Here is a 10,818-nt window from a genome sequence, read left to right on the forward strand (position 1 = left end):
AGGTATGTCTAAACTTTTTTCTACGTAACAATGCATTATTCAATTAGAACGTCACGTGACGTGAGCCTTTTACATACAAGTCCTTCCCATTTCAAAGGAAACCCAACGGGTTAATGCCAAGACATTTTAGAAGTCCACATTCAAAGCCCTATCCACTTACACTGACTTTTGATGATAACAACATCCAAACGGTCATCTCCTACCACACCCGCTCTAAACACTAACTCCACCTCTCTCTCTCTTCTCTCCTCAATGACTATCACCTGCATTCAATCTCTCTGTAAATCCCCCGCCTTTCTTCTCCCTCCTACTCTTCTGGGTTCCTTTTGTTTCTCTAGGAGCCCCGAACCGAACCCATTTTCCAGAAACAGAGAATCCAAGTTTTACACAGAGAGAAGGATCGGCAGTAAAAACAGAAGAGGTGGGGGTGGGATTGTCTGTGGGGTTGTGGTATTCCCAATTGATCCATGGGCGCCCAGCATTGATTCACAGAGCATAGCTTCCCAGCTGTTTGCAGCTTCTCTGTTTCCCTACCTGGGTTTCTTGTACTTCATCACCAAATCCAAGTCTGCCCCGAAGCTCACCCTCTTCGGGTTCTACTTCTTGCTTGCCTTTGTGGGGGCCACCAGTGAGTTTTTCCAATCTTCCTATTACCTTTTTTATTTTTGAATTTTTTATGGCTTCCTGGGTTTTTGATAATTAATCCTTTTTTGGGTTGCTTAATTTAGCATTGTTAAGCTCTCCATGTCCATGTGGTTAATTTCTGATCATTTGAGAAACAAATTAACATAGTGTTGGTTTCCATATTGCATATTGGTCTGTTTACGGAGAAGAACTTATATGCAAATGAAGACGCCAAGGTTGCGATATCTCAAACCATTCGTGCGATGCTTTGTGAACCATACCATTCAAGCGATGCTATTGAAATAGTTAGAAGACATGACGTTTGCGTGATAGGTTTAGGATAGGATGCCGCCACTTTGGTGTCCCTGTTGCATGTTAGGTTGTCTCAAACCGAAAAGACAATGCTTGGGTTTCTATGAGCACATTCAATTGCTCCTCCAAAAACTCACTCCAGTTGGAATGTTTTGCTTCATGTTGAATTTGGCCTAATATTGTAACTTCTTTACTGTTAACCGCTCAGTTTCGATCTACTGACATCCGTCGTTTTTTTGTTTGCTTTCCTCTCATCAACTGAGCAGTTCCTGCTGGAATTTATGGTAAGTTTTCATGTTTAAGAAACTGAGAACGTTATGCATTTCATATCAATCAAATTCATGAATCGATGCCTTGCTTACTGTGGTTATTTGGCTGAACAGCAAAGGTGAACTATGGCACTTCATTGGCGAATGTCGATTGGTTACATGGTGGGGCTGAGGCACTTCTCACTCTGACCAACATTTTTATTGTGTTGGGGTTGAGAGGAGCTCTTAGAAAAGCTGAGGATGCAGAAGAAAGAACATCAACTCCTATTCCCGGGTTGAAGGACGAGACCAAAACTTCTGCTTAGGTGCAGCAGACGGCTTTCCTTTGTGTTCATTCACTGTATGTAGAGTTGCAACCTTTACTGCTTTTTTTTTTTTTTTTTTTTTTTTTTTGGGTGGTGTCTTGAATATCGTCAATCTACAGTCATATATATTGCTTATATTCCTACAATATCCTTATCTTTCTGATTCTGTTGTGTTGTTTTTTAACTAAGAACATGACCCGCCCCTTCGAGTCTCTGAAAGTTTGTTATGTTTTGAGCGAAATGTTGAAGGATCTTCACTTATCCTATTTGAATATAAGATGTGATGTATGAACTGCTACTATATTCTTAACCAAAACGTCTCAATTGGAATTTGAAAAGGAAAAAACTTCAAACACTCGTCGATTCTATCCTGGCTAACCTATCCCATGGCCAACATCACAGAAAGCTGTTATCTTTTACTAGAAATCTTCCTCTTTTATATTACATGGGTTGATTCAAGATGTGAAACAAACTAGTGGCAGTCTTGATGCTACTTATTCTTATTCTCAAAGACCAAGTAGAATTATAAGAAAAATCCTGGGCAGTCAAACGGGAAATAGGAGTCGAGTTCCACTGGCTCCAGTGAAAAATCAATGTCCGGAATCGAAGAATTGGTTGACGAATTTTTGGCTGAGACGATCTCTGCAAGATCAGATTCCGAACGTTGCTCTTTTCCTGCAATGTTTCTCATCTGGCTTGCCGGCTCAAAGTAATAGTTTGATCCGCCCGCGGCCGGAGATAGCAATGATTGATTGAAATTGTCCAAAAGACTGTTATCATCAAGCATTAATGAAAGAAAGGCGTCATCGTTGTTCATACATCCGAATGAAGTTGAAGTAAAAGAGAATGGAGAAGCCGTGTTCTCTCTGTCGTCCAAGTTCTCAGTATTGACTCTCAGATTAGTTGGGAAGCTGATTTGGTTTCCTTGAGACTGCTGTTGCTGATAAGTATCGTTATGATTGTGTCGTTTTCGCTCTTGCTTTTCTGGTGATGGTGGCGGTGGAACTGAACTGCGGCCATGAGAACATGTATGCTTCCCTTTGTACGTGATTTCGAAGACAGTGGGGTCTTCATCCGACCTTTGCACCTGCTTTGTAGCCCAACAACTTTCCGAGTTCCGGTACGTGCATCTGTAATAGCTTCTGCAGATTTAAACAAATTGATCATCAGAATTGTTCATAACAATGTGAAACTTTCTATTTTGCAGAAGAAGACGAGTTTGTTTCCTACTTATCAAGGAAGTTCAATTTTTTTTATCAAAGTCTTCCGTTTTGTGGGAGGACGTGTAAAAATGTAATGTATTTTATGTCGCTTTTCAACACGTGGCTTCGTGACTGTTATTGCAAATGATTGCAGCAGGATAAGATTAACTAAAAAGGTCGTATTCAGTGCACAAGGCTTCCGCTTTACGCAGGGTCTGGGAGAGGTGAATGTCGGCTAGTCTTACCCCCATTTATGGAGAGACTGCTCCCAAGTCTCGAACCCGAGACCTACCGCTTATGGGCGAAGGCACTTGCCATCGCACCAAGTGCGACCTCTCAGGATAAGATTAACTGATTAAATAAAACAATATCCTTAATTTACCTCGGATGTTTGGTTCCTAGGATGTCTTTCTGCCCATATTTTCTCCAGCAGTGGCCATCTTCATGGGCTCCTTCCATCCCATTCTCAGAGCTAGCTCTCGTGACATGTTCTGTCCATTTGGCCATTTCCTTTCTGCAATATGTAAATCCAAATCAGCATTTGGTTCTTTGTGATTACACTCGTTTGGTGGTTAGGATTAGAACGGATTGGATAACTCACCAGATGGATTCGTGACAAAGAAACTTATCAATCCTACCATGGGAATTGGAAGGGTAAGTTTTCTTTCGTCGCTAGTCCATCTTCTACCTTCAACTTGGAAGTTGGCGTCCGTTTCTTCATTCAACATTGTATTGAATTTAGTACGTTATCCAGTATAATCCTTGACACCAAATGAGGCCAGTTTTATACGTTATTGTTAGTGCAGTCTCACCTTTTCTTGGAGACCTCTGTGAGGTCATGACGATCCTGGAGACTTCTGTTGTTGTCATCGCAAGAAGGACCTGCGCTGGCTGACATCAGCGACTCCGGCACGCTTGTTATTGCCCCGATAGGACTTTGTGGCGAACCGCTACATTTCAGCATCAGAAGGGCCTTCTCGTATGACGATAGTATCCTCTGCACTAAAAATTGCTTCTTGTCTGATGACGATTTTGCGTTCAGACTTAGCCTCAACTGTTTTGCTAGTTCCAGTCCTTCAATGATCTCATTGACCAGTGACTTCTGGTCCCAGCTCTTACTAGAATCCATATTTCACCCGTATAAGTCAATTGGGTTACGAGCAATGTCGTTTGTTTATGATACAAGCGATATTGGGGAAGAGAGGATTTGAACGCAGGACCTCAGACGCTCTTAATCATTACAAGTCCCATGCAAGATTCTGAGCAGTGTTTACACATCTCCATCACACTGAATCTTCCCGACTCCGAGATAGAGTAGAAGCCAAGTAGTTCGGAAGCTCCGAAATGTTGTTTGCAGTAACAAGGTTGACGCATGGAATTGGTATCCAGAAAATTTGGAGTGAGGAAATGGGAAAAAGAAGAAGATGAGAGTAGTGGAGCTGCAGAAGCAAAGACTGAGAGAGAGAGTTGCATTTAGAGGTAAAGTGGAGAGGTTGTATATATAACATCGGTTAATTGTTGGAATAACCGAGTGAAAGTTTGGAGACTGGAAAGTCTGCAGTTTTGACTGAGAAACCGAGTTATTCAGCCCTGACCCATCTATGGGTCTGCATATAGAAAAAGTAAGGTCTATGCTGACCACTTCAACTTCTTCTATCTCTCTCTCTCTCTCTCTTTGTGATTTGTTTTCGTAACATTGTTACGTGATGTTATTTATTTATAGATCATAATATGAATAGGCGATAACAATAATACATTAAAAACTTGACATATTACGTAAATGCGTATTTTATGTTATAAAAGAATTAGTAACAATATGTGATTACGCCCAAATATTTACTATTAATTTGGTACACTCGAAGGTCTAAAATATCGATGATATCGGAAATATCGGTAGTTCAAAAATACAAAAATTTCTATGGAAATATCGGAATATTATCAATATCGATAAAAATTGAATAAAAACCACGGAAATTGCAAGAAAAACTTGGAAATTTTTATTGAAACTTTGCAGGATGTTTATTTAGTCAATTATATATTAGTTTATTACAAAAAATTGGAAGGAAATACATTGCATGATGCATTTAACTGATTTAAGTTGATTATATAGCAAGCTGGCAAACATTGTGAGTGTAGAAAATATGTAGTAATTAATGAAAGAAGTTTAAACACACCATAATCATTTATATATAATGAATTAGTATAATATTTTACACATTATATATTGTATGGTAAGATACATGAGTGACTTAGTACCACGTAGAGTTCATATCAAGGTCTAAAATATCGATGATATCGGAAATATCGGTAGTCAAAAAGCACAAAAATTTTGATAGAAATATCGAGATAATATCGATATTTTAGACCTTGGTATACTCCCACTTCCCCATTTCCTGGTAGATTCTGCTTCTTGTTTATAGCTTTTTATTTTTATTTTTTTGGAACAAGATATAGCTTTTAGGTTTTAATTGGTGATTCTAGAACATCAGATGCAGCCGCAGCCGCGTTTGTGTGGAAGAAAAGAAGTGCTGGTATTTGCTTATTGGTTAAAAGGTTTGGACCACTTGGACATTCTTATGTGACGAGTTTATTGACCACGTTTCTTATATTTTTTTACTGTTGATGATATTTATATATTCTTGTCTTAAAAAATGTATTTTGATAATACAAGATTAATCCATGTTTTAGTAATGACTGTGAATATAATATTTAATTACTCATAACGCGTTTTTAATCTTTAAGCATCTAAATCAAAATCAGTAAACAAGGTGAAAATTATTTGAAGCGTATTTTGGTCATTAAATCTGATAAATCAAATGAAAATAACGAAAAAAAGATAATGCGTATGTCATTTCTCACATCAATTTTAACTGATTTTGATAAAGGAGGTTAGGACATAAAGAATCTGACCTGCAATCAAATGCCACCCGGAATTTGATAAGGGACTCGCATAAAAAAAGATGATGTAATTAATCGAAAAAGCGTTTATACTAGAGGAAAATAGAGACCCCAAATTTATAGAGCTTGTACAAACACAAAAGAATAACCTCTATATCAAATGAAAAAAAAAAACAACTAAACTTTTAGTCAAGTAACATATCGCTACCAAATATTAGAATATGCCCAAAATTCGGATCTCCTTCTTTCGGTAATATATTTATGGGTTCATTAGAGATAGGCTCTTCTGACTCTTTTTTTTTGTTTTGTTTTGTTTTGACCTTATAATGGGCTTGTCATAATAATATGGTTTAACTTTGCATTTGGCGAGAATCGAACCTAAGACCTATCACTTACAAGTAAATAGAAATACTACTAGAGTGTAGCAATAAGTGGCAGACCCTTGTAACTCTTAGCTCTTAAACATAAACTCATCTATAGAAAAAAAAAAAAAACATGTTAATCAACACTTAAGTAATAATCAAATCATTAACAACCACGTTAGATGGTTTACAAACGAAAAAAAATAAGTAACCTATTATTAGAAGTTAAGTACGGCTTATGCCATACTACCCTAGTTATGTCAATGAATCTTTTGGGTAATGCTAGGGATACAATCAATTTCAAACCATATTTTGTAAACCATATGATATAGTTGTTGATAAGTGGATTATTACTTAAGTATTAGCGTGATTGAAAATTAGTACTACGGTCTAGTGGTATTCCTCTTCATTTGTAAGTGAGAGGTTTTAGGTTCGATTCTCGCCAAAGGTGAATATGAACCACATTATTGCTACTCCGTTGTGAGGCTAAGCCTACCCCCTCCCCATTAGTGTAAATAATATCGCTTGTTATAAAAAAATATTAACATATTTATTTTCTATTGGTGACAAATCACATATTTTGCAAATATAATCTAACATTTTAAAATTTAAATAGTAGGTAAACTATTTGTGGGAGTGAAAAACTGTAGCTTCTTTCAAGAGTTGACTAAGACAATAATTTACAGTATGCATATTTTACCTACATTTTTATGTAAAATATAGGTAAAATAATTGGGAATTTGTTGTAGGCATAATTTACTGAACAATTATGGAGGTCATCGAGAGAGGGGTGAGGTAATAGTAGAGAGAAAGAGAGAGATGAGTAATTGTGAGGAGTGTTCTATTCCACCCCATTGTTCCTTTATTTATAGTAGTAGGATAGTTAAAATCCTTACCCTTTTAGGATTACATCTCTTAATAGGTAATCAACTCCTAATAAGAATATAAGAGATATTCCTAGATCTACTAGGATTTACACAATCACATTCCTAATCTAATAGGATTGTAACACTCTCCCTTGAGTGTGTAAATACTAAAGTAAATGGTGCATCAGGTCTCTAGTGATGAAGTAAGTACAGTTGATGAAGTCGTCGGCACAATGAACGAATGTGAGTCTTAAATCAATGGAAGAATGCGTAAAAAGGTAAAACTCACAAAACCTCGCTATAGGAAAACCTAAGGTGGGAGAAAAACCTATAGATTAAAGAGAAAAGTGAAAAGTTTCATTAAGTCAAAACTATATGTCTTCTGGACGCAAGTAAAAGAGCTCACAAGGGTATGATCAGCCCAGGATGAGTGCCTTATCAAAACCTAGTTAGGTAGCAAAAACCCAATGGAAAAAATGATCCTAATCGTAGGGAAAAAGAGTACATTAAGATCAAGTGAGTATATTTCTGGATACTCCCCTTAAGTTTGACAGAACTTTCAAATGAGAACTATAAGCATTGCATATGAATAGTTAGACATACCAATTCCTCGGACAAGCTTCTGGAAGGTTGACTTCGGCAATGACGTTGTGTAGAGGTTAGTAAGGTTGTTTGGGATCGGCTTGCATGACTTCAATCTCTTGATGCTTTGCTGATGTGATGTAGACGCAATATATCTTGGCGTTGACTTTGTTGATGTATCATGTCTAAGTTGGTTGATACATGCGGCATAGTCTTCATGGATTGTCGTAGGGACTTAACGATGGATGAAAACATTAAGTACTTCGAATATGCTCAACAAGAACTCCTAACCATGTCTCACTTGTGGGGAAGTGAAGTGAGGTAAGTCTTGGAATGATCCAAAGGTTTCGCAACTAAGGTCATATCATGGACCTCTAAGATATTGAGATATCCCTAACGGTAAAGACATAACCATTCATGGATTTTGCCTTATGCGAGTTTGATAAGTAACCAATGTCAGCATAACAAGCAAGACAAGCATCATTCTGAGGATCAGAAGGGTTGGATTCGCTCGGGATGTGTTGGGATTTTCCCAAATTCATAGTACCTTCAGGGTACGTCTTTAATATCAATTCAGTGGTTGCGTGTAGGCGCAGTGCTGCATCTTTACCAATAGATCAACAACAAAGAAGATGTCTTGTTTAATACAATGAGCTAAGTACAATGAAACGCAAAGTTGAACTTAGATATGGAATTTCGAATTCCATAACCTCTTAAAGGGTCCTCATTTACATATAACGTATGGACGATCATGGGTATACTCCAAGATAACACATTTAAGGTGTAGTTCAACTGGTATAACAAGTTACCTTCAGAACAACGCTTGAACTTCAGGTCAAGGCATAAACGAGTTTTCCTAAGATCCTTCATCTCAAATTCCATCTTCAGGTGCAATGCAGTTTTCTCAAGCTCTTCTAGAGTCTTAGTAAGATTCGTGTTAACGACATAAATTGTAACTCTAGCAATTCGAAATAAGACTTCATAGTTTAACACACAAGGGCATTCGTTTAATCCATGACTGGTCAAATAATCACTTAGACGGGTATACCATATCCGTCATATTGTTTCAATCCATAAGTAACGCCTCAAATAGGTTAAGAGGGTGTTCCGTGGTTTTGAACTATTTGAACCAGTCCATATAAATTTTTCGGGAACATACATGTAAATCTCCGTATCTATATCCCCATGGAGAAAACACTAACCATATTTCATAATGCTGCTATCAATCACAAGACGTTTGAGAGAAACCTTGCGTCATAAGGCGTGCATCATATCACACTATTTCATTCATCTCATTACGCTTCATTTCCTACTTGTAACACAACAGGGTTACCTTGGGCAGTGTAGGAGTGATAGGTCCAAAACACACTTTGGTAAGGAATTTAATCTGGATTATAATTTCGGTTGTCCAATCAGTTCTACGTTGTCACTTAATCAACGGAACACAGTTTGATATTGTCGTTTTTCATTTATGTCGGTAGCTACCATATAAGTGAAAACATCATCCATGGTAATCTTATTTCAATTCCATTTTCTCATCCAAACTAGTATATTGGACCAAGAACTTCAAGTCTCGGGAGTAATTCGGATTAATCTCATGAGATGGAAATGATTTGAGATAACGATCAAGTATAGATTCATTGTTGTGCCGTGTCTTCCTCTTCTAAGGAAGTGAATCTTATGAACAAAGTGATCTGTTGTGCTCCAGGCCAAGACAGATTGATTGGCTATCCGTCGGTGTACCTGACCGTCCAACAGAGGCAGCACACCCTTCAGGGATGTTGACTTGACGTCCGTTAAATACGTCTATCTTTGTAGGCATATTTGCAGCTAGTATATAATTTCGTCACTTTAGCTAGATCAGAGGAATGCGTCTTCAGCAACATTCTGAAAACTAGAATTCATCGCACTTACTTATCACACTTATGCAGTATGGAGACTGAGATGAGACATAATGGGTAACATCCACGTAAATTCGCGTTGTTCTACAAGAACGTTGACGTTCTTATCTCTCCCTAACGGTGGGAAGACTGTTTCATTAACAACCCGCAAATGAGCAGTAAAGAGATCACGTGCAAGGGCTCTAAGATAGCTAGTGTGAAGAAGAATCATAATCGACAAAGATTCACATCCTTCTTTTGATGACCCATATTGGTACGTTGCAGCGACGCAACATAGCACATGGAATGCACACCCAAATGCGTAAATACAAAAAACGTCAAGTTCGTACCCAGTAACCCTTAAGGCAGACCAACATAATTGCGTACAAGATTGCATAGCTCTAGGCAGAAACCAAAAACTTGGTACGTTTACCAAAATCCGGGCGATCATTTAAATTGCGCTTTATGATCACTAGGTGAGGCTATTTGGGGGTGAGCATGGAAATTCAATGTTCAATTATAAACCTAAGAGACATGCAATACTTTATCGAAAACCGCCAATATAAACTCTCCGGCATTATCTAGTCTCCCAGACTTTAAGGGATAAGTAGGGTGGTGAACCCTTAATCGGCCAAAAGGTTTAGCAACAATATGTGTGGACAAACATGTGACTAGTTTGTTGATTCATCAACCAAAACCATAAGTATTTATATGGTCCGCATTTTGTTTGATTAGTCCACATATATTCCCTTGAATCCACTGTGAAAAGAGGGTCGTTTCGTATCTTTGCGAGAGATGTTTTAGAAAATCAATTTCCCTAATGAGCAGGCTTCACAAATTGTGCTTGGAGGCTTAAGATCCATACTTCGGGTAAGGAGATGCGTTGTAGCATCATTGTTCGACTTAAGTATCCCAAATGGTCGTGTCAAAGCAAGTAAACTGCTCAATCACCAGGCTTCAGGCCGACCACATGTGGTGTATTCCCAGTTGGGAGACAACCCATTAGCCCTAAATCAAAGCTTCAGGATCATTGTTGGAGGTGGTGCAAAGATATTTCACTCTATTTTCTTCAGTGGTTTCATTCATGATCATTGTCATCTCGAATATCCTTAAGAAAACTCAACAACGCTGTTCCGAAATGGATAGAGTATAAGGCCTCTAACATGGTAATTCAATACCATTCATACAACAAGGAGCGTGCCTATACTCTTAATCAGGTTGGATAGACTTGAAGTTGTTGCTAGAGATGTGATTTAGGTGTAAAGTTAGTGTGCGTAGTATCACATTCATCCAGACAACTAACTTTCCCACATTCCTACCTAATCACATGTTTAATTGAATTCGGTCACATGTATACAAGAAACATGATTCAATTAACTCGTATTCAAAGACAATATCAATAAGATTATCCATAACTAAAACATACACCAAACTTGAATCCAAGAACATAGAAAAATGTTCGCAAAGTAAATGGTTTACTGAGAGGATTCGGCCAACAAGGCCATCCATGTCAAAATT

The 10,818-nt window shown here is 37.9% G+C and overlaps 2 protein-coding genes across 2 annotated transcripts; one reads left to right on the forward strand and one right to left on the reverse strand.

The window, feature by feature from the left end:
• The first annotated feature begins 32 nt into the window (after positions 1–32).
• On the forward strand, positions 33–1,808 carry LOC103406491 (uncharacterized). Its single transcript, XM_029092106.2, has 3 exons — positions 33–628; positions 1,203–1,220; positions 1,320–1,808. Exons 1-3 carry the CDS (start codon positions 172–174, stop codon positions 1,508–1,510), a joined length of 666 nt encoding a protein of 221 aa, XP_028947939.1. The 5' UTR covers positions 33–171; the 3' UTR covers positions 1,511–1,808.
• Positions 1,809–1,906: 98 nt separating this feature from the next.
• LOC103439393 (probable WRKY transcription factor 53) lies at positions 1,907–4,195 on the reverse strand. Its single transcript, XM_029092105.2, has 3 exons — positions 3,525–4,195; positions 3,095–3,226; positions 1,907–2,652 (listed from the first exon to the last, which is right to left on the reverse strand). Exons 1-3 carry the CDS (start codon positions 3,839–3,841, stop codon positions 2,034–2,036), a joined length of 1,068 nt encoding a protein of 355 aa, XP_028947938.1. The 5' UTR covers positions 3,842–4,195; the 3' UTR covers positions 1,907–2,033.
• Positions 4,196–10,818: the final 6,623 nt, after the last annotated feature.

Source organism: Malus domestica, chromosome 14 (assembly GCF_042453785.1).
Source record: "Malus domestica chromosome 14, GDT2T_hap1".
NCBI classification, from domain to species: domain Eukaryota; kingdom Viridiplantae; phylum Streptophyta; class Magnoliopsida; order Rosales; family Rosaceae; genus Malus; species Malus domestica.